This window comes from Phyllostomus discolor, chromosome 2 (genome assembly GCF_004126475.2).
Source record: "Phyllostomus discolor isolate MPI-MPIP mPhyDis1 chromosome 2, mPhyDis1.pri.v3, whole genome shotgun sequence".
Classification (NCBI taxonomy): Eukaryota; Metazoa; Chordata; class Mammalia; order Chiroptera; family Phyllostomidae; genus Phyllostomus; species Phyllostomus discolor.
The window spans coordinates 18,307,070-18,331,964 of record NC_040904.2 but is presented as its reverse complement, the minus strand read 5'-3'; the positions used below and the strand labels follow the sequence as shown (position 1 = coordinate 18,331,964).

Here is a 24,895-nt window from a genome sequence, read left to right as displayed (position 1 = left end):
TAATATAAAAAGTAAATGTCTCAGAAAGAGCTCCTGAAAAAAATGAATCCCTCCTTAATGTCATGGAGTTTGATGATCACCACCTTAGTTTTTAAATGTCACAGTACTGACCTGAAGTTGTTGCAGGGCTCACCGTAGGGAGATTATCCAAAGATGCTACAATAAAGTAAAGTTAATTTGAAGCTTGGATGTATAATATACATATATTATAAAAAAATGAATACAGTTGGAATACTCATTCAAAGGGTGTCTGATCCTTTAGAGTTCCTGTTTCATCTCATCCTAAATGTTTGATTATTATTTGATTGTGATCCATTTGATAAATTTCCAAAATCTATATATTCTTTCTATTACATTTGCCTATGAAAAAGTTTGCTTTATCTTAATCCTTTAATAAAATATGCACTTATTCATCATAGAATAATTTACATTTAAGATAGGTAATGTGCCATTACACATCAGACTTCTCAGACCTAGGAGCCATGATGTTGCACTGGAACACATGGAAGACATCAAAATATTCTTGCACATAATATCTGCTAGAAATGATGTACTGTCTGAGTATAAAGTACTTTTCACATGAAAAAATCTGGCTATTTTCTTCACCTGTTAATTTGTGTAATAGTTTTAAAAATATATGTATTTTTTTCACATGACAAAACTATGACAACTATGTAGGATATAAAGGAAACCAAAGTATGGTTTATAACAACCCTCATCCAGCCCTTGCTGGTGTGGCTCAGTGGGTTGAGTGTAGGCCTGCAAACTGAAAGTTTGACAGTTCAATTCCCAGTTAGAGTACATGCCTTGGTTTCGGGCTTGGTCCCCAGTTGGGGGTGGGCTAGAGGCAACTGATCAATGGATCTCTCATGCATTGCTCTTTCTCTCCACCTCTTTCTCCCTCCCTTCCCCTCTCTCAAAAAACAAATAAATAAATAAAGTCTAAGGAAAAAATAAGTAAATAAAAACTCTCATCCAGTGAACTTGTTTTTATTCATACCTATATTTACTGTAAGTACATTAATAGGTGGGTTCTCTTCTAACCAGATTGTTTTTTATAGTATTTATTAATTTTGCATTATCTTGTTTCTACAAGATCTATAGCAAAGTTTCATAAATGATATATGGTAGATTGTTGACCAAGAAGATAACAAGGTTTATGCCATTATTTTCACAAAGAAGTTATTTTCATTTTTATTATATTTAATTATACAGTATGCTATGTAAAATCGACAGTATTTATGATATTCTCAACCAATTGTAAAAGTAATAAATTTGAAAATTCACATGCTAGAAGTGAATATTAAATTTAAATACCTAAAATGAAATGTGGTATCGTGTTTATAAAAACATTTTAACATAGTTCAATAAAATAAATGTAACTTCAAGAGCATATTCTTGAGTTGATGTTGTGATATAGTTGATTGCATTCATGGTAATTATTCTAAGTTAATGAAAATGATGTAGTTTTATTGAATAAATAAATATTGTTTAAAACCACAAACTTTCTCCCCTCAAAGAGCCCAGCTGTGTAGAGTCATGAAAGTAAGTTTTAGCACATCTGTCAATTCATTGGCCATAACAGACCCACAAAAACTGGTGCACATTCAAAGAAAAATAGCAAGAAAACAATTTTCTAGAAGAAAATTGACTTGAAAAAATCAGTCAATATTGTTCAAACTCTAATGTAATGGTTAAGAACGTAGACATTAGGGTCTGATTGCCTGGGTCAGAAACCTTGATACAACCCTAAATAACTCTGTGATTTAAGGCAAGTTACCAAAATTATCTATATTTGGTTTTCTCTGAAAAATGGGGGCAGCAAAGACATCATGTAATAGGATCGATACAAGGAGTAACTGTGTTGACAGGTAACACATCTGTTCTAGCTAACAATAGTTCGCAGTAGTTTTTAGTGAGACTGAATTAAACAATAATCTAAAACAGTTTCTGCTCTGGAAGCTGAGTTGAAGGTACCAAACCATCAGCAGAGGAGGCTCCAAGAGAAGACATTAACTGTCTTCTCATGGAATAGGTACCACAGGATATAGCAGGGGACTTAATAGGAAACTCTGTTTGATGAACCGATGTTGTAAAAGAAAGCAGGGTTCATGATTTCACATTTGCTATTGCAAAATTGAAACAAAAGAAAATGAAAACTTCTGCATGTTTTTATATATCTGATTCAGAGACAAACCTGTATTGACTCATCCATCCTGTAGTAAAACCATATTTTAACGGACATTAGATCATTTGGGGTTTGCCTTTATTCTACATGATGTGGATATTTGTATGCTGATTAACTTTCTGACATCCCCAAATATCTAAATTTCAAAACATAATTGGCATTAAGGTTTACACATAAGGGATAATGAACGATTAGTATTGTTTTAACCAAAATAAGTGCATAGCACAGTGTTTGTTGAACTGATTGGGGGATACCTAGAATGAAAAATTTAGGATAAGCATCAATAGACATAGAGGCTGCTGTTACTTTGATTCCCTAACTTTCTTCACCTTTGTCTTATTATCTTAAAGTTATTTGTCATTTTGAAAATAAAGTTTTCTTAATATATAAATAAGTAACCAGGATGAATCAAACAATTGACCCTTCCTTTTTCTTTTTCTTTTAAGTTCTCAACTAGAATTCGGATTTGTCACTTGACTTTTTAATCTAATAATGTCTGTGACTAATAATGAGCATGACTTTCTGATGGAGGGTTTCTGGAAAATTGGGCTGTGCTGGACTCATGCTAAGAATGTGGTAAGACCCACATTCATTTATACATGTCAATGTTTTTAAAACCTTTTTGATATTTGATATTTTCTAAGGAGTTATAAAAGTTTTTATAATATGAGTTATATTTCATAACTTTTCCTCACTGATATATTTCTTCAAATATGGTTTCTGTGTATTTCACGTTTCTCAGGTAAATGTGTTATCTCAAGCAAGAAGACATGTTTCTGAAGCTAGCGGTGATCCCATTGCTTCCTACTATATCGCTAGAATTTTAATTTCATAGCTTAATGATTCAAAGAAATCAAATAATGTTCACAGATACCTGTGATATCAATGCTGTTCAAATCAATATGGAAATTGACCAGTTGACTGGATTTATTTGCTTCAATGCCTTGAATCAGTTCTTCTTTTACATTTTCATTTGACACCCACTGGGCAAAGAAAAGGTCAAATATGACTATGACGCTGCCATTTCTGCAAAGCAAAAGATGACATAAGAAGAAAAAGTCAGAGTTCTTCCAGTGATTTGGGCTCAATGCATGTCAGATGCCTTTGGAATTCTCTACAGGTATCACTTTGTTAATCCCCATTACATCTGTGCCAGGTAGATAATATCAAGGGTTATCTTTATTTTACAGGTGGAAGAAAAGGAATTAGAAGATAAAATGTATTTTTCAAGAGCACCAAGACAGATCCAGAATAGGAAACTCAGTTTTCTGAGTTCCACATTAACAGACAAATTTCCAGGCCAGGCTGTTTCCCAGAGTTACTTGTGTCAATTTAAACCAAATCAAGTGGTTTTGTGGCATTTACTTTCATTTTACTGTTTGAAGGAATCGAGAGTGTGGATTTGTAATTTCTCACACATGATTTCTAAGTAGAGAGAAGCCTCAGGTAGTTTTACTGATTTCAGAGAAAAATTTTCTGAATAGTATATGAAAACCTGATAAAAGCAAGCTTATGGCAACTAATTTATATTTACATTTTTTCTCTATTCTTAATAAAAGTATCTAAAAAAATCAAGGGATGGAAAGAAGATAAGCATACCTGGATCACTGGGGATTTACAGGATATCCATTCTATTGTCAAGGGTCAGGCTAATCTTGCCAACATCATCTCAAACCGTGACATCACAGTTCAATTATATAGCCTGAGTCATCTTCCTTTTTATTTTATTTCCTGCTCTAGCATGCATGCAAAATGCTGTAGCATGCATTTAAAAAGTTTTATTTGCTGGTTATTTGTTCCAAGTTTAAAGAAATATAAAAATAAATACATTTTTGTCCCAGTAGAGATTCATGAGTGATTTTTCCTCTCATGCTATGCTTTCAGGATATAAACACTGGAGAGACAAACTTGAGGTCTGATCTTCACTCTGTAGCCTTCGGTAAACTGGGGGTACTCAGGCTATACTTAGATCCTTAAGAGCTAGATAAGGGAGAACTAAATTTTGCATGGTATGTTAGCTAGTTCCAAAATTTAGGCAGTTACACTTACATCCCTTACATCCTTATGATGTCTGTAAGTTAATGATCTTTTTGAAGGGTTTTGCCAACTGTAGAAGAGCTCTTTGTCTATCTGCCCATATGTCCATTTTGATAGAACTTAGAATACCTGGTATTGCATTTTTGCTTCCATGACTATGTACAAGATCAAAATGTTTCTGAAAGATCATAGATCAACATCTCCACCTGGTAGTATGTTCCTTCTTAAGGTGTGTGCTGCTATTCTGGTTCACAATTTAGCAGCAATGATTCCTTTCTATGTGGTTGGGTTTCCATTTTTTGAAGTAAATAGGATACTCTGATACAATAATTATACATTTCACCTCTATTAAAATTTTTTTGAAATTATAATGTTTAAGTTTCTAATTATTTGATTAAATCACAGTAACCAAATCTTGCAAGTGTCAAGGCTCCTTAGTAACCATTTAGTTCAGGGTTCACAGAACTCACCCATATATGGAATCACGTGCTGTCCTTGAAAAGCATACATTTTGCCACAGACATTGTTTTTATCTATCTTTCCACACTTCTTAATTCCATGCTGGCCAATCATTAATTTTGTTTGAGAATAGCTCTCCATTTTCTCACAAATGGTGATGGTTTCTCCAACCCTTTCTTACTCAATAATAGTTTTGTTCGTGGGCATATGAGCAGACCCTGGTGAATGGAATGTGAGGGAGCAATGATGGGAACTTCTTGGAAACCTTTTTCATATCTTATAAAATAATGGTTTAGAGTATACTACTGGTCTTAGTTGCTAAACATTGGTATGTCTGGTATGTGATGGCTTGAACTTCCACATCCATCTTGGTCCCATGGGGCAAACTATGGTTGACAAACTAAATGCAGCAAATGAAAAAGGAAAGCATCTACATTATTGACCACGTCACTGTTATTGTATGACTGAGTTAGCCTCTGGCGAAACCTTCAAGTTTCTTGTGATGTCAGGTGATCAACACTTATTGCTTAAGACACTTTTACTTATGTGTTTTGTTAATTGCAATTTAATCCTAACTGACATACAACTCTCAGGCTTCATCACATATTTATTTAAACAGAAGCTCTGGAAAAGGGAGATTACTGTATTTGTATTTTTGTGCCTGATGTTGGCCAAATTGTCATTCTAGCCATAAGGAGATTGAGGCTCAGAGTAATGCAGGTAACTTTGCCTAGAATGTTACAGCAAATTAGTATCAGAGATAGGAATGAAATCCAGGGGTAGATGTCTCCCAGATGTGATTTTACGTAGTAGTTCTCATTCCCCACCCTCAACACCATCTCCATCAGCACCGTCATCACTCTCAACACCATCTCTGTCAATACCATTATAAACTGTTAGGGAAAGACAATACACCACATTTACCTGGACGCACATTTATAATTATCTCCCATTGTTGCCAGAACTTCACAACCAAATAGATTGGGATAATATCTAGTTTTATTTTGGAGGGAGAAGTGAGGGGTAGACACTTTGTAACCTCCATACTTTCAAGGAGTAGAATCTTCCCTCCTCTCTCTTCTTCCCTTTCCCTAGTCCCTTCCCTCCTCTCCTTTTCCTCCTTCTTCTGTGTCTTTCACCACCCTCACCTCTCAAATAGTTAAACAGACAGGATTAAATATGGTTAAATTTCTACCTTTGACTAAATCTGACTTTTCTCTTTATGTAATTTCCACTGTTGAATTTGACTAAGTAATTGCTTTTAGTTTTCTCAGGAAGTAAAAAAACGTAAGATTTTTTTTGGTAGAGAAAGTATGAATCTGGAATTTTCTCTCACTGAGTTGAAAGTAACTGGATTAGTTCATCCTCAGGCATAAAACATCTTTGTATGAAAGATGTATTTTCTTACTTCTGAATTATACATTGCATTTAATAATTTATGCTTTGCAAGGACAGGAGTTACAGGTCCTGTACTCACATATAGTTGTATTCTTTAAATTTTATTTTATTATTCATTGTAAGCATTGAAATAAAAGAGATATATACTAGAAACCAGAAAAACCATAATAAACATTTGTGTTTCACCTAATAAGAATGCTAAAGCTGTTATTTTAGTAGTTTAGTATTGATCTCTATATCACTGCTCTGAGATTGATTTTATTTATTAAGGTAAATAGCCATTTTCATTTCAAAGTACTTGTTCCAGTAGAATATCTGAGGTTTTTAAAAATCAGATAAATCCTATCATTGTACAGAGAGCCTGTGTGCAATAAATCAAAATGCCTCTTATCTCTTATTCCCCTTAATGACATCGATAACCTCGAGGGCTGCTGAATAAACGGAAGTCTTTTCTTTACTAACTTGGTGACTCATCTGTGCTCAAAGGGCAGAGTAGGCTGCATATCACCACAGAAGGTGAACAGCGCTTTATGAAAAGAATCTGCTGCTAAAAGCTCTCCCAGTCAAAGCACTTTCCAGACAGCAGAATAACAGAGAGTGATCCCAGAGGGGAGCAACTGTTTGTTTGATCTGCAGAGTGGCCACACACACACACACACACACACACACACTTTAACAAGGGGCAGGGGTTGACCTAAAGTAACAAAAGATGGGTTAACCACTAAGTGTGTTCCCTAGTGCTATAATTCAACAATATACATATGCATGTAGTGTGTTTAATTAAAATTGGTAACAAAAAAGAAAACAGGCATTTTAGACACTTATTTTCAGTATTTTTAGATACATTTTTCACAGTTAGTGTGGATATTGTTAGTTGAGACTTCAGTTATTTATTTCTTGATTTTACCAATTAGAGTTTAAAATTAAAAAAAATATAAAGCTACTTAGGAGTCTGCCACCTTTCTTTTGAGTGACATATGCCATTTTATCTGTGCTTATTTAAAGGAAACTTAAATGTTTGCCTGTTATTCTCTTTCTTGCTTCTGAATTTCCTTTTCCAGTCTCCCAAAGCACCAACCTGCAATTTATCTTACAGATATTTGTACAAAATTCCTTTGCGTCTTTCAAAAACTCACTTCTGATTTAAAAGTAGTTCAGATACAACTAGGAGAAGTATTTCTACCCCAATGAAGTACACTATTTGAGAATAATTATAAAATATGTATCAAGGCTTAGGGAATATATTGGTCTCCTAGGTAGCTATAAATAGGGAGAAAAAATTCCTCAGCTGAAATAATTTACAGTTTCAAATATAGTGCTTTTAACATCCAGAGAATAAAAGACCATTTATTAAATATTAAAGAAGAAGCTGGGGTTTTGATAAACCACCAGGCCAATGTATAAAGTCTAAATTCAGTAAATATTCTCTATATAGTAAAAATGAAGGTATCTAGCATATTATAATACATGAACATGAAAAGTCCCATTAGGAAAACTATCCCAATAAACTCTGCAATGAATATTGTGCTTTGTAGAGATTTCAATGGGCAGAACCCAGTGAAGGAGAGGCTGGTACCTGAAATAACCCTCCTCAAAGAACATTAACACCTTAGAGATATAATTCTGAATTGATGCTTTCATGCAGAGCTCCATACTCAATCCTTATAAAACTGCAAAAGAGAAATCAGTTCCACTCACTTCAAAGCAGACAAATAGCTTAAAGTTAAATAACATCTTGCATGCGTGGTTTTTACCTTCACAGAATAAATATTTTAAAAATAGCACTTTGAGAAAGATGTTAACCTTTTCCATACATCTCTTTCTAGTCCTGATATTGGGCCAATAAAAGAGACTAGTGGCAGAGGTACAAAGGCCCGGAAAACAGGAGTAGATGCCTCTGTATTGCAGGTAGGTAGGAAGACAGTAGGTGAGGCTATATAGGGCTGACTGGGTACTGGGCTAAGATGTCCTGAAAATGCAATGAAATAAAGAATGAATAGTGTAAATAGACAAGTGAGAAAGAAGAAGAGAAAAAGAGAATGGATGAATGACAAAGAGAGAGAGAGAGAAAAGAGAGAGAGTGAAAAAGAGAGAGAGGGAGCGCTGGTGGGGGGGAAGATTTTTAAACTCGAGTGTTTTTTCATTTGTTTGTTTTTTAACTAGAAAGGGCTTCTGTTTTCTTCTCTCCTTAGGTAGTCTCCACCCATGCTTCTCTGACTGTGTCCTACATCTTCCACCATACCTTTCATGACCCGCCTTTTCAACCTGAGGGGACTCTTGAATGCATTTTAACACTGCTGTGCTTCCAGAGAACTTATTTAGAGCTTTTTAAAATTAAAATTCTATCCTTATGGTTTGGTTAGAGCCAAAGTAAGAGCATATTTTTTCATATCTATAGGACATGGGTTAAAGGGAAACATGTAAGACCTAACATAGTACTCAATATATCAAAGCCAGGCACCAAATAAATAGCTCGTTTGTTTGTGAGGACTTTATAGAGCACATTCTCTGAGCCAGACATTAACTAGCTTCTGAAAATACAGATATCAAAGAATACATTCTTTGACCTGAGGGAGCTCATAGTCTAGTAAGAACACAGGCCAACTGACAATTGCATTAGAGTATGAGGATTGCTACTTTATACGTAGGTACAAGGTACTAACACTGATGGGAATGCCTAATTGTATCCTCTTACGGGTGACAGGGACTGGTTCCTAATGACATGTAGGGATAGATCTTACTGACAGATGCAATATATAACGAGGAAGAAATGGAGGTGTAGGCAGTGAAGGAAGCAGCATGCTTTTACAGCAGGTGACATGGTTTAGCTGGTGTCAAATCTTACAGGGAGCCAGGTGGGCAGGAGAAGTAGAAGGAAAGGCAGGAGTGAGTTTTGGAGGCAAAACCCAAGAAGAGTACCTACATTTAGGATAACAATGCTAGAGACAGTCTTCATGTATTTGAAAGACTGAGGTATGAAGATAGAGATACATTTATTCTATAAAAATTAATAACTACAATAAACTAGGGTCAGTGGGTAAGAGCCAAAGAAGTAAAGACTTGGTTGAGAATAAAATAATTTTGTAGCAACTGAAATTATAGAGAAAATAAAATGCAGTATTAAAAATGATGTTCACGGTGACAACGAATATGGATTCCTAATTTTTATCAAATATCCTCACATGAGGGAATCTGTTTTAAGCAGTACAAACCTCTTTCTTTTGTTGGATGAGAATGAACTTCCTTCTGAGGCTATGGGCATGACAGGCCAAAGCAGACAAGCAAAGGCTAAACTACATCACTTAAAATCTTTTTTCTCCTTGTATACTTATGCTACAAATTGCATAGGGGTGGGCAAGAGTGGGTTTAGAGTTGCATTGTGACATTATTTTGTAATGTGATTATTTTAAAAAAGATTTTATTTATTTACTTTTAGAGGGGGGAGGGAGGGATAAAGGGACATAGAAGAACATCAACGTGTGGTTGCTTCCGGAGTGCCCCTACTGGGAACCTGGCCTGCAAACCAGGCATGAGCCCTACTGGGAATTGAACCAGTGACCTTTTGTTTTGCAGTCTGGTGCTCAATCTACTGAACCACACCAGCTAGGGCCATAATATGATTATTGTAATAATCATAACTAGCATGTCTTTTTTCTATATGAACAACTATAAACCTACTTTTGCCTACCCCTATATATACAACTGCCTAGTAACAACAGCTAGTACATGATTAATGATGTACACATATTAAATGATAAATGGATAAAAGTAAAATGAATGTCTATTTATATTTTATAGGTAGTGACTTTGCATTGTCATGAAAACACAATAAGGCCACTGCTCTCTGGTCTAGAAGCCTTATATTTTGACTTCATTTGAAATAGTAGGCTTGGAGCTTTCTCCTTGTCCATCCTCCCTGACTGTGATAACTGTCTTCCATTGCAAGGTGCCAGCATCCCCCAAGCTAACACTTATTTACCTCCACAGTGAAGCAATATGTGAGACGGACCTTTGTAACTAGGTCTTTTGCCATCAACCTTGCTTATTTAAGTGTTTAAGTGGTGTAAGTCAGGCTCTCCAGCCTTATCTTGACTTTCATTGCTTTCATTTCACATCTTCCTCTTTCCCAGCCTATTAACTCCCATTTTATTCCTGTAGAAAAGATAAGTTTCTTCTATTTTTTAAAAAAGGAATTCCCTTTATTTCACGTAGTGTAGCCTTCATTTCTTCCCTTATGCTTTTGCTGTACTCAATGAGTTCTCTGTGCTTCCTGATCACCAGTGTTTTGAACTCTGTATCTGATTGGTCAGCTATATCTGTTTTGTTTGTTTCTTTTTCTGGGATTTTGTTCTGTTCTTTCATTTGGGCCAAATTTCTTTGTCTCCTCAATTTGGCAGCCTCCTTTTGTTTGTTTCTGTGTATTAGGTAGAGTTGCTTCAACTCCCTGTCTTAGTACACCTGTTAAGTTGCATAGGAAAAATCTACAGAGAACCAATAGTGAAGGGAAGGAAGCCAGGGTTCAAATCAAAGATTTGGAACATAAGGAAGAAATAAATAGTCAACCAGGACAGAAAGAAGAAAAAAGAATTCACCCCCCCCCCCACAAAAACAAGGAGAGAATAAGAAGACTCTGGGACATCTCCAAAAGTGCTAACATCCAAATCACATTGATGCCAAAGGGAGAAGAAGAAGAGCAATAAATTAAAAACTTATTTTAAACAATAATGAAAGAAAATTTTGGTAATTTAGTGAAGGAAATAGACATATAAGTCTAGGAAGTACACAGTCCCAAACAAGTTGGACCCAGAGAGGACCACATGAAGACATATCATAATTAAAATGCCAAAGGTTAAAGATAAGGAGAGAATCTTTTAAAAAATTATTATTGTTTAATTACAGTTTTCCCCATTTCCCTCATTCCTCTCCTCTGTTCTGAGATAAAGAGAGAATCTTAAAAGCAGCAAAAAAGAAAAAAAAGAGTTAACTACAAAGGAGTTCCCATAAGACTATCAGCTGATTTCTCAAAAGAAACTTTGCAGGCAAGAAGGAACTGGTAAGAAGTATTCAAAGTCATGAAAAGCAAAGTCCTACAACCAAGATTACTCTCTCCAGCAAAGGTATCATTTAGAATTGAAGGGCAGATAAAGTGCTTCCAGATAAGGTAAAGCTAAAGTAGTTCATATCACCAAGCCCTTATATAAAATTTTAAAGGAACTTATTTAAGAAAAAGAAGATCAAAACAATGATCATTAAAATGACAACAAACTCACAGCTATCAACTGCATCTAAAAAACAAAAACAAAAAAATAAGCTAAACAAACAACTAGAACAGGAACAGAATCATAGTATGGAGATCATTTGGAGGGTTATATGCAGGGAGGCGGAAGGGGGAAAATAGGGGAAAAGGTACAGGGATTAAGAAGCATGAATGGTAGGTACAATATAGACAGGGGAATGTTAAGAATAGTATAGCCCTTGGAGAAGCCAAAGAACTTATCTGCATGGCCGATGAACATGAACTAAGGAGGGTGGATGGTTAGAAGGAAGGGGGCTACTGGGAGGAGGGGGCAAAGGGAGAGAAAGTGGGACAACAGTAATAGCATAATCAGCAAAAAAATACTTTTAAAAAGGAATTCCCTCTTTTTGACTTTTGACCTATTGACTTTTATAGATTCTAGTTGGCATGGACATTTTCTGCTGATTCATATCCTTGTTCCTCAGGCCTGTCGGTAGTTTGCAGTGGAGGAAACTCCTGATACAAGTATCCATAGTGGAATTATATCATGGTCCTACTGATCTAAGATTCATTCATTTATTGAGCACCCACTTTTTTCTCTGTATAGTCTTCTGCCCTCCGGGTGCAAAAAGAACAAGCCCTTTCTCTTTTACGACTTAAAATGTAAATGAAGTATAACAACCAAGTTACTTCCACATGTTCATAGCAAATCAGGCACTCTATCTGTATCTCCATATTTTGGATTCAGCCCCCTCCATGTGTCTTTGCAAGATTTTACCCTCAGGAGAAATATATTGACAAAAGATCAATTATTCAGAGTTATTATTATTATTTGCTGCTAAGATGAAAGCTTATCAACGCTGAAAATTTTAAATATTCCTTTTTCTCCTAAAAGTGGTAACAGTATTTTGCAAATGTTAGCAAGCAGATCACAAATCATTCATTCACAAATCACAGATCATTTTGTGAGTCTGTGCTTCCTTCCTCCAGGAGAGTAATTTTGAGCTGTACTCACTCAAATTGTAAAACTCTTGAGTTTTTGTACTCATTTTTCAGATTACTTGATTGAAAGATCTCATCTATCTAAGAAACAAAATGGTTGAATGAAAGCATATTAAATTTAAGATTTACACTTTTGCTTAATAATTTAAATAGTAATCTTTAAGTTTGCTTAGAACTGGATTAGAGGCACTTTCCTTCTCTATCATAATGAGACTCATACACTTAAGTATTTTGGGCATATTACATTCATTTACTAATTTTTTCAAAGTAAGGGAACAGAATCTATGTATCTTTTCACAAGTAGTTAGTAAAACTATGTTATGAAATTTTAAACCAGCTGAAGAGAAACAATCTCCTACCATTTGCTGAAAGTCAAAAGCAAGAACTTTGAAATCCACTGAGAGTTTGTCTTGCAAATTAGGATTATATGTAGCTCCTGATGTTATTTTCAGTGTCCCTCTGGCTTCATAATTTTTTCCAAGTACTGCATCTAAATAAAATAAAAGAAACACTTAAAATATGAATTATAAGGGGGAATATGCTCATTCTGATAAAGACATGAAGTTTTTGCTTCATGTGCTTGTGTTGAGGTTTTTTTGTTTTTTTCTTTGCAGTCCTCATGTTTCATAATCAGTTGCTTTTTTTCCCCTTGTGTCATTGCTTCAGGATTAAAAATTAAACTACTTCTCCAGCATATTAATTTTTTTTTCTGTTCTTACAAGTCTAACCCAGATTCCATGCTTCCAAGCTTTTTTTTTTTACTGTTGAGATTCTTTTTGGAAAATACAGGGATGATCAACTGGCACCAATTATGGAAACTGATTCAGGGAAACATGGTGAGAACTGGACCATTAAAAGTTTTGTATTGCTTTCAGTTGCTTCTTGAATACCTCGCACCCAGGGGCACTGCTGGTTTTCTGCATGTGACTGCTTTGAAGATTACAGTGTGTGTATCCCTTTGAAACATAGCTGGAAGCTACTCCTTTTACTCTGATAATTATAAAATTGGCATGTCTGACCTTTTACCATTAGATGGTGAATGTTGTTATTAGGGAAGTTATTGAGAATGTTGCAGAAAATATATTATCTTAATATTAAAAAATGTAAGGAAAAAGCTAACAAACTGAATATAAATGTTGGTACTAAAATGTACTATTAAGTCCTGTATAATGTCTTTATCAGAATAGTTTCTTTGATATGTATTTATATTTAAAATGAATTGCTTAAACTAAAGCTTACACAATGATGAAATCATGGTAACTGTAATGACCATGATACGTAATTCTCACATTGACCTGGAATGACGAGAAGTTATTTCTTCTTGTCCCTGATGAGAAAACTGGAGCTCGAATTCACTAAGTATATTTCCCAAGCTAATAGAAGCCGTAAGCGACCAATAAGGAATTTGGGCATAGAATTCACTGACTTTAGAAACCAGCATCTGTCATATATTAACGACAAACTTCTGGAGCAGAAGAAACATTAGAAATAATAATTCAAACAATAAAAATGCATTTAGTTGGAATAGTTATCATGGCAAATTTGATGTAACATGTTATGTATAATACTTTATTTTTTAAATACTCAAAATTACATTTAAATCTGCATGATTAAATGTGAAAGACAAGGAAAACCTGAGACAAGACAAAGAAAATTTGTCATGAGTTGGAGACTAAGGAAGTGTGATAACTAATCTCATATAGGATTCTGGATTGGATCCTCAACAGAAAAAGGACATGAATAGAAAAACTAGTGGAATTTTAAAAAAGTGCACGTGGTTCAGTTAATAACATTGTGCCAATGCTAACTCTTTGGCCATAACAGTTGTGCTATGAATGTACAAGATATTGTAATGATTCAAATTTAAACAGCTTACTTAAATTTCTGCCTCTGATTCATTACCTGTGAAAGCAGAGTAACTCACAGATTTGTTTTAACAAAAGAATACCTTTGAAAATCATTGGAAAGTTTTTTGTACATATAAGTTTGTATAAATAATAATTAACCTCTTTTTATTTTTTCTGCTTATCATAATTCACTACTCAGGCAGCTTCAGATATTTATAATTCTCCATTTACATCCATATTCCCTTATATTATTACAATTAAAATGGTTAGTTTAACAAAGGAATGAAGATATCATTCTGTAGAAATAAATAATATTTTTCAACTTAATTGATTTATTGACTGGTCAACAATGTTTTCATATGTTTATGATTTAAAGTCTATCAAAATTAACTCACAGGCTATAAAACCTACTTTGTTGTATGTTGAAACTGAGAAACAAATTGAACAATTTTTATTTTAAAAAACTTTGTTTCACGTTAGAATTCTGAATTAAGTTTCAAATAAATCATAGATCAACCAATTTTCCTCATATTCTACAAAGTAAACTACAACAAAGCATCTGAAGCAACGTAAATAGCGTGCCACGATAGCACAGCCGTGGACACGGTGTCCGGGCAGGAAGACTGAGATTGAGGTGGGTGCACCCACCTGACAGAGCCTTCCCTGGGACTTACCTTTCTCTGATCCCTCGATTGCCAGCCAGGACACTGCAATTAACCCAGCACAGAGAACCGCCAAAATGGCAAAGAGAGCGACAAACATCACTTCATAGGTGCTGAGAGAAAGTGGCTTTGAAGGAACACTTCTTTTTGACACCATTTTTGGCTTTTGAAGATATGCTAATCTAAACACTGTGAGAGAATATAAGAACTCGCACCAACTGGAGAGAAAAATCTCCTAAGTTTTTAGAAAAGATTTGCAAAGCAACTCATGAGTCTACACTGGTCTTACTAGTCAGTGTAGATGTGTTGTGTGGGCCCAAAGGGCAGCATTGCGTCTCTACATGTTAAGTAGATTTAAAAGGGCAGTTAATCTTTAAGAAAGATGTAAATGAGCAAAGAGATACCTAGAGTTGTAAATGTTAATCATCTGAACAGGCCATTTGTCAGGATGAATGAAATTAAATGCATGTTGTAAGCAGAAATGACACTTTATCATTTTGCAAACCATTAGGAGAAATATAAAATTCATACTAGACAAATTAGTCACTAGGCACATGTATTTGATGTGTGTGGAGAGTTCGTAACAGATCAGCATCTGTGTCGTGACTCAAATCATATTCAGGCATTTGTCCTGTTCAGCATGTGTATGTATATGTGTGTGTGTGTGTGATATTAAAACAATCACAATTGTTTTCTGTTCATCTTTTTCTTTTTTTTAACTGTAATTTTTCCACTACCACTTATCCTCCTTAATCTTCATTATATTACTCAAGTGAAGCTATGCAATGTAAGGCAGCATTGATTTAACTTCAAGGAAAACCCACTTACGCAGGGTGTCAAGTGGCTACTCTCTATGGTTTTGTGCAGTCATCAATGAACGGGAGTGGCTGCTGGGAGACGAATAAAGCATTTATTTCTATTTTAAGAAAGTATTCTGGGAAGGGAAGGCATTGCTCGCTTGCTCTCAACTTTATAAACATGCCAATTGTAACAAGAGAACAGGTTATGATAACTACGCTCATAACTGTAATTCTATGCTTTCTGGGAAAATCTAGACTGTTTTCTGACAATCGAAGTAGAGCTTATCATCGAAACTGCCATGCTACAAATAACAAGGAGTCTAAGAATTCAAAAATAAATACAGGGAGGGTAAAAGCGGGTTTACAGTTGTTCGTATGGCAAATAATAAAATAATTGATAAATAAGAACACAAGAATAACCTCTGTGTTTCATGTATTCACAGATGAACACCTACTGTTGCCCCACCCTGTAGACAAAATCAAACCTCGTCTGAAGTAAGCCCATTTGCCTTTTGCTGTGATAAGCAAAAACTGGCCACAGGTAATAAAGTCCCAGACCAGAGGCCCTTATAGACTAAAATGTGGCATATTACAATCGGCTAAAATAAGCAATAGGTACTTTTCTAATTTTTTTCTTTAACCTTGAATAAAGAGAATGAAGTATTGCACTCTAAGATCCTCAGTCATAAACAGCAGAATATAAATTTAAAAATGTATGTCATGGGATATAGCTGTACTTTTTGTTTAGCTGAATTAATACTAATTGCATTATTAGGCACTTCAAAGTATACATAAAATGAGAGCTACCACGGATGGAGTTGGGAGGCATTCATTTCACTTCTCTTCGGGCAGGTGATTGTAGTTAATAGGCCAGACCATTAGATAGAATTGTACCCTGGATGGTGCACCTTGAATTTGAGGAGCCAAAATACGGGAGCCCAATGACTGTCTTCTTCACTATAGTTGATGAAGTTCAATTACTTTTTGGGAAATCAAGAACTTTATTATATTTCTTTTGAATATTTATAAGGGAAGGAGAAGATAGCAAAATGGGTTTACATGCTCTGCTCCCAGTGCAGGGTAATAATGCATTAAATATAAGGTTGAAAACAAACATTATAGAGTTAAGTTTGGAAATAAAATGGGCATTCATATAAAGCTCCCATGAATTATTTGTTTTGAGTAATTGTAGTTAATATGTCCAAATAAATGAAAGGAAGAATAGCTTTCTTTTAAAAAATACAATTTATGCAAGACAGACTGAAATCAAGCAAACTGGTTAATGTGAGAAAGAACGAATCACATTTTAAATTTTAAAAAGTGACCCAAATAAAATGGAACTTGCCTTGTCAGATAACAAAAACCATTGCGAGGTTACAATAAAGAGGGAATGATCAGGACCCAGGAGCAGGAAGCTATCTCAGTGGAACAGAACAGAGAGCCGGCAGACCACTTGCTTTACATATGGAAGCCTCATTCATCAATACAACAGTGTTACTAATAACAGGCGAGGAAAGGATGATGGCTCAGTAAATGATGTGGGTTAGTTAGTTAGTTATCCATTTCATGATATTAGGTCCTTATCTCACATCATAAAGATAAATGCATTTCAGGTGGGTTAAATTACATAAAACGTACAGAAAAAAATGTGAAGAAAATATAGAAATACTTCTTTTTGATGATGGGGTTCTAAAGGAGTATTATTAAAACAACTAAAAAATAAAAGAACCAACCAGGAAAGAGGATATTAAAAATTTCTACTAATTAACACATAAAAGACAAAGAGTAGGCAATTAAGAAAACACAAAACCAAACAAAGAAACAAAATATCTGTAGGTGTTCGACTCTAGTAAGTGTTCAAATTTGGTAGTAATTATGGAATTACAATGAAAACTAAAATGAAATATTGTTGCCTTCAAACATACTAGCAAAATTCAACAAAATATGGAATACTTATTAAGAATGTTTTTGGGGATTCTACAGATGGTTTTTCCTCTCTGAAAATGTGTCCAAATGCCCCAACATATCAAGTCAATTAACACAAAGCTTACTCCTGTGCTAGGTGGTTCAAAGATGACAGATCTTTATGAAGTACACATTTGTTTGTCTCTATGGCATATTTTTTCTTTGGTTTCATATATACTTTTACATACTCTTCTAATCTCCAACTGGTAAACCTATTTCTATTTTGTGTGTTGTAAGGAGACAGTAATCTTCCTTTGTAAAAGTCTGAGGACTATCTGATAAACATCTTATTGGGTTAAAAAAAGAAGGGTAAGCCATTTTAAATTTATTTTCCTCCTGGTAAAGCAAACAGCCTCATGCTCCCCAGTTTATTAAGAAGCTCAATGTCTAATTTCCTTTACTCTCTTTCTTATTAATTAATAGTTAACTACCTATAGTAACATATTGATTATTTGTATAATGCTTCTGATTTAGATTGCAATTTCTTCTCTTAATTACAATTATTTTATTTTAGTTTAATTCTGTTTTATCATCTTACTATTTATTGAGTTCTTATTGTCCTTAACTTTCTTATGCCATATTTTATAATAAATAGTAATGTAGAAACATTTCCCTTGGTTAAATTTGCTCCTAGATCCATTTTTTGGGCAATATTTTATTTACTATCATTTTTCTTTTCCCCTTTCTTTGTGGCTTCCATGCTATTTCTTTTTCTCTGGTTCATGCTCCACTTAGTGAAGCTGATTTGCTTTCCCATGGTTTTCACATAAAGCCAGTGAATTCTCCTTGCATTTGTATAAGCTACAGTTTGAGGAATGCATAATAATGCTTACTTTTTTTTTTTTTTTTTTGGTAAACTGTGGGGTTGAGAGAAGGTGGTAAGGAAGGAGGAAAAACTCGTGTGAGGCTATAACCCAGCCTTTATATGATAGTTCATATTCATTTCTTTCCTTTGTAATTACGTCAAACATCCTGTACAAAGGATCGCTGGTACTAATGTAGATTTACTCTGTTCATAAATGTGTGTGGGATGCTACCGAGCTCTCTACTCTTCCCTAAAAATTGTAAGTAGCCTCAAGAAAACCACAAGGCCCTATGGTTTCCTCTCATTTCCACTGAGATCTCCTAGCAGGCACTGGTCACTAGGGGGAGCTAGATCTGAGATACTTGCTCAGTGTGCAAGCATTTCGACTTGCTTTTCTACAAATTTCAAGGTATTACAAATTAGAAGTTTTTTTGAGCTGTTCTAAGCATACTGATGGGGAGGAGAAAGCTTATAGGTGAATAACAGAAAAGAAGAACCATGTTGAGTCTCTTATTATTCCTGTTATTAGACAAAGTTTGTGCCATGAACTTTGTTTTTCTTGTTTTGTTGTTTTATTTTTTTCTACCAGTGAATTTTTGACTAGCTTATAACTAATTCATAAGTCATTTAATTAGATTCTAGGAAACGATGTTTTAAGCTTCAGCTTCAATTTGAACTTTCCCCTAAAATCCACCCAATATAATTTCTGACCTACAGACTGCACCAATTTTTATTTAACTAAAACTTGACTCGAAAATTAATTTAGATGTCATATTAAAGGTTCCTGGCTTTGAAAATGCCTGAGTAAACAATATACTTAGTTCACTTATGTAAAAATAGTTTCAGCTGTTTCAAAAGTTCAGCAATAGCTGAAGTGAAACCAATGAATCACTGAGGTAGTAATTAGTAGGAGTTTATTGTGCGTATACCAGAAAGACAGTTTGCAAACTGGGAACACTCAAACCAAAGCATGGAAAGACTCAAGAGTCTATCGTCATAAAGCAGCATGTACAATAAGGAAGCAGTGACTCTTTCCTCTCCACGGTGACCGGTTATTATATTACAGTTTTCACCAGTCACTTCATAGTGACCTTCGGAAACACTGTAAGTTTTGCTCATGATTTCTGGAGGCATAAGCAAGAAATGACCTCAGTCAAGTTCGTCTTGCAAAATAAGCTAAATTAAGTTTTGTTTGTACGAGGAAACTGTTTTGTCTGCACAGGGGATCTCCAAGGCTGGTCCCTGTGTTTGATTTCAACAGCTGGATATTCTTTTACAGAAGGATGCATGAAAACAAAATAAATAGATCAAAAATTCTTTGAATTAATTGTTTCACAGTCCCATCAAACAAGAATTGGATTCCTCTACAACGTTTAGGCTCAGAGTAAAGAAAGCCCTATATAATGCTACGTAGTAGAATCATCTGTTTAAAATTAACTGCAGACCTGCACTCTTTGAAATTGCTAAAAAAAAAATGTATCTGCCATGCGAAGAAGGTGGTATGCTGGTGTGGGAAAGGCACCGGACGGGCAGACTGTAGACCCCCACCTGCACACCCTTACTAGGCAACCATGGGAATTTCACTAAAACCCTTTTTGAGTTTCAGTTTTCTCATCTGGAGATCAAAGTTATTGATCTTCAAATCACTTTCATCTCTAAAGTTTCATAACTTTATGATTTCCATGGCCCCTTCCAAAGGAAAGTAAATGACTTATGTCTCTTCACATTAAAAAAGCCTTTCTTCCCAGGATTTCTTTCAGATATTCACCTAAACAATCACCTATGGGAGACAAGGTCTTTTAAAATGTTTTCCTAGGATCTTTTCCTTCATGTCTGCCGCTGACCTTTCATTCTCATTGCAGCTTCTTTTTATCCTTCTTTTGTCTGACCACAGTAAAGCCATATTTACTTTCCCATTGCTAATGCAAATGCTGCTTCCTAGCTCTTCATCCTTTGTTCCTGCTCCACAGCTGGCTTCTTACCTGGCCCTGCGAAAGTCGCTCTCATCCAGCTTCTCTCCCTAATCTACTTTTGTCTGTAAAGTGGATTATGAAACTTTTGAATAAAAGGTATTATTCCAGAACATGCTGAACTACATAGCACTTAACCGTTTCGAAGGAGAGAACTCTATTGATGACAGTGTGAAAAAATAGACCTGTGTTTCAGAAAAGAAAAATGAACTAGGCTGGGAGAGATTGGTTTTTCCCAGTGGGGGGGGGGTACCACACTTTTTATAGCATTTTAGTTGGTTAGTTGGGAGCTTTGAAAAAAATATCAGCATGTTCTTCCCTATCAGCTGCCAGTTTAGGTCATTTTCAAAGAAACCCCCTATGTATACAGAATTCTAACCAATTCACAACCCCATGATTTTATATTGTTGTGCCAGCCACATCTGTAGCTCAGGCAGGATTTATCTGCTCACCATGTTACTTTTTAACTTTAATCATCTTAGTGCCCGAGGGTCAAAAGATTTACTTGATATTGAAAGAGAGGCTGCCTACTTGTCAAACTTTCCCAGTGCCCCTTTATCTAATTGCCCTGCTATTATCACCCAAGTATTGTATCGAGCTTTACTTTTTCCATAGAATAAGTTTTCCACATCAACATGCTTAGTTTCCACTGTCTTATCATTAAAAGAGTTCCAGAAAGCTCATATTTTCCTTCCTAACTGGAAGCATAAAGATAAGATCCAATTAAAAGTTCCCATAGTTAAGGAAACTAAAGTTTCCTGGCTTGGTCCGGGCCTCGACATTTCCAATTAAAATTTTGCCCTTCATTTTTATGCCCATGTTTCTTTAGATACCACCCAAATAAGTCCACTGGATAATGTATTTTTTTTACTAGGGAAGTGTACAGCTTTTTTATTTGACTATTGTCTGCTTCTTTATTATTAAGAGTGTCAGTTCCTACATGAAAGTGGCCAGGTACGTGGTGTGCTTTTTATTAAATAATATTGTGTCGTTGTAACCAAAAGCAGGTCCAGCTGCCTGCCACTATAGGAGTCAAGAGGCAGGTGCTGATGCAAAGGAAAGTGGTTTACTTGCAGATGCGGACCATCTGGACTAAGGGAGACTCACATCTCCAAGCCCACTGCCTAGAAGATGGGGACTCATGTCACAAAGCCCATCTCCAACTCTCTGTGGAGGCAGAGGTTCTTTTATAAAGAGGGAGAGGGGAACAGAACAAAGAGATTTGAGGGAGGGGGTGGCAAAGTTCTCTACATGCAGATGAGCAGAGTCCAGTCCAATAAGGCAAGTGACGGTCTGCGTACATCGTCCTGCCTCATGTCATCTCCCTGAGTGTTGGCGCTGAGCCACCAGCAACAACCCCTGGTTCACAGGTTATTTTAAAATTATTATTACTGTTTTAATTTTTAGTGGCTGTATGATTAGGATCAGGGATGATGGAATGTGGAGAAACAGATATGTGCAACCTCTGGATCTGTCTGTAAGGAAGCTTGCTGGAGTTTTTGGCCTTTTTTCGGAAGGCTATACAATGAGGAAAAGCTACTTAGTAGCTGTGAGTCGTGAATGGTAGAGCCCAGCCACACACCCTGGCATTTCACATCTGCACTATTACGTGAGAGTAAGAAAAACGTCTGTTTTTATTTAATCAGCTCATTTCTTCCTGACCTCGCTTTGCCAGTAGTTGCCCTTTATCCATGGTTTCTCCTTCCCAGGTGTCAGTACTCCATAGACACATCATGGTCCAAAATAGTACAGGAAAAATTCCAGAAATAAACAGTTCCCAAGTTTCAAATCGCATGCTGTTGCTATCTCGTGGATTTCTGCTTCATCCTGCCCAGGACACGCATCATCCCTTTGTGCAGAAAAGCCCTGCTGTGTGCCCGCCCATCGGTCCCTCCGTAGCATCTCAGTTGTCAGATCAGCCGTCACCGAACAGCGGTGCTTGTGCTCATGTCCCCCTTATTTTACTGAATAATGGCCCCAGAGACATCCACAGAAATTCCATGACAGTACATTGTTATAACTGTTCTATTTTATTATTATGTGTTTTTGTTAATCTCTTACTGTGCTTAATTTGTAAATTAAACTTTACTGTAGATCTGTATTTATAGGAAAAAACACACTGAATATCGGGTCCCATTCTATATGTGACTCAAGGCATCCACTGGGGGTCTTGGAACATATCCACTGTGGATGAAGGTGAGGGGGCTGCCATACAGAAAAAATGCACTTATGAGTTGTGCTGAAGAATGGAAACCTAATTAATGATGCAAGTTAAAAGTTTTAAAAATAATTTCTTTAGAAAGTGTTACTTAATTCATTTGAAAGTAATAATTATTCAATTACAACCTTTTAATGACACCTTTTCTTTTTCATAAATAATTATTCCAGTGAAAGAATGTATTAGTTCTAAACTTAATAGACTTCTACTAGAGTGTTAAGAGATCCATGTAGGTTCTTCTCTGAATTTCTTTTAAAATTTCAGTAACTCTTACAATGTTAAAGTATTCCTACCACATTTTAATCTTTACTTTTCCAGAATATGCTAGATTAAAATTCAGATCATCTTAAATATCATTTGGGCAATAGGAATGCATGTCCTTATCAACACGAGACATTTGTCAGGAGAGCCCAGTGGGGGCGCTCCCTGGTTTGCAATGGCCTCTGGAGGACATGGGCTCCCTCTGACTTATCCGTGTCATTAATAGAGTGGAGATGACATTGTTTAATTTGCGTAGTTCTAATACTGAGCCAAAAAGTGAAATCCTTTGATAAATTCACAAATTATTTGCAGCATACTCGAAAGCATTTTAAAAATTAGTCTTCTTCTTGTTTGATTTTGACTTTAAAATAGCCATGTGGCTTTGACTTTATCTCTTGTTTTCGAACATGATAAACTCATTTATTCAAGAATATACACATCAAGTTCTGTTAAGACTTTAGAAGTACTTATTTTCCATGATCTTTCTTTTGTCCTCATATATTAGAAAACATTAGTTCTGAGGATAAAGCCTATCTACTCATACCAGAATGATTTGAAATAAACAACGCTAATTAACTCTACACAGATAATGTTAAAATGTTACATTTTGATTAATTATAAGTTTAATGTTTGTGTGTGAGGCAGCAACTTTAACTGACTGAATATAAAAGAAACTGGAATGGAAAAATGTCATACTGTTTATAACATTTCAGCCAGGTTTTACATAAAAGGCCTCAAAAAGACAGTATTAAGATTTTGGACGTGTAAGCCTGATCAGCATTTATTTGACCTTTCTACTTTTAAATTGTTTTTCACCCGTTTTCACGAAAAGCATGTTATTAAAAATTCAATAAAAAAGTCTCTACCTTGTGAAAGTAAGAAGAAAACAATAAACCATTTTAGCAGTTTGGATAATCCTACCATTGTGTCCCTTATGTAAAAAGTTCAGCTAGAGCAAATAATTAGGTGCAATGGCAGCCAGACTGAGATCTCTAGAGATAAAGAATAAACATAAGCCCTGGCTGGCATAGCTCAGTGGATTGAGCGAGGGCTGTGAACCAAAGTGTCGCAGGTTCAATTCCCAGTCAGGGTACATGCCTGGGTTGCAGGCCATGGCCCCAGCAACCGCACATTGATGTTTCTCTCTCTCTCCCTCCCTCCCTTCTCTCTCTAAAAATAAATAAATAAATAAATAAATAAAATCTTTAAAAAAAAGAATAAACATAGATTTTGTGGAGAGATCTCAAAACAGTTATGTAAATAAAATATTCTATTAAAGTACGCAATTAAAATATCTAATGCATTTTTTTCAGTAGCAGGAGACTACAAAAAGAAAGTTATTTTTTTTGAAACATTTTAAGATTCCCACTACATAAACTGCTGTCTATGCTGAACAAAGTTTGGTATGTTCACAGTTTAATTAAATTCAAGCTCAATAACCCAAGATAAAAATAGAACCTAAATCCCTTAGACATCTGTATCCTCTAAATGTTTCTGATCTAAAAAAATAAAATTAACTCATAAATGAAATGATCCGAATGGATTGTCAGGAACTAATCTTGCTTAGTGTGAATTGATCCATAGTAAGAAAATAATTACAGGAATCTTGTCATTCAGAACTGCAACCCCCGCACCTATAAACATGCGTGTGCACATATACATGTACAGATACATACTCAGAATCACATACACATTCATACAAAATAAACCAACACACACCGAGAACATAATCCCCCAGAATGTTTTATCTGTTTTCAAGGAACTTGTGAGAAAACATTTGAGGAGCCTACCCTGCCTTAGTAGAGTTGTTGGGAGAAGCTGAGCTTGTCTAGCAATTTAAGAATAACAGCTATTTTGTATCCTGGTCTCTTGCTTCAGCTAGAAAGTGACTAAATATGTTTGTTGCTCATTTGTTCTCTGGGTCATGGACAATAAACACACAAGAAATGATACATTTTCTCCTCTCACTCAAACACACCCTCTCCCCTTTTTCACTTTACCCATTAATTTCTTTAACACTTGAGACTAGCAGGCAGACAATATCCAA

The 24,895-nt window shown here is 35.3% G+C and overlaps 1 protein-coding gene across 1 annotated transcript in view; it reads right to left on the bottom strand.

Annotated features, from left to right (window-relative positions):
• TMPRSS15 (transmembrane serine protease 15) overlaps positions 1–14,986 on the bottom strand; it is a 115,654-nt gene extending 100,668 nt beyond the window's left edge. Inside the window, exons 1-4 of the mRNA XM_028505196.2 lie at positions 14,842–14,986; positions 12,680–12,810; positions 12,334–12,401; positions 3,063–3,214 (exon numbers count right to left, since the gene is read on the bottom strand). Of these exons, the coding sequence (XP_028360997.1) occupies positions 3,063–3,214; positions 12,334–12,401; positions 12,680–12,810; positions 14,842–14,986 (496 nt within the window). The remainder of the gene's footprint in view (positions 1–3,062; positions 3,215–12,333; positions 12,402–12,679; positions 12,811–14,841) is intronic.
• Positions 14,987–24,895: the final 9,909 nt, after the last annotated feature.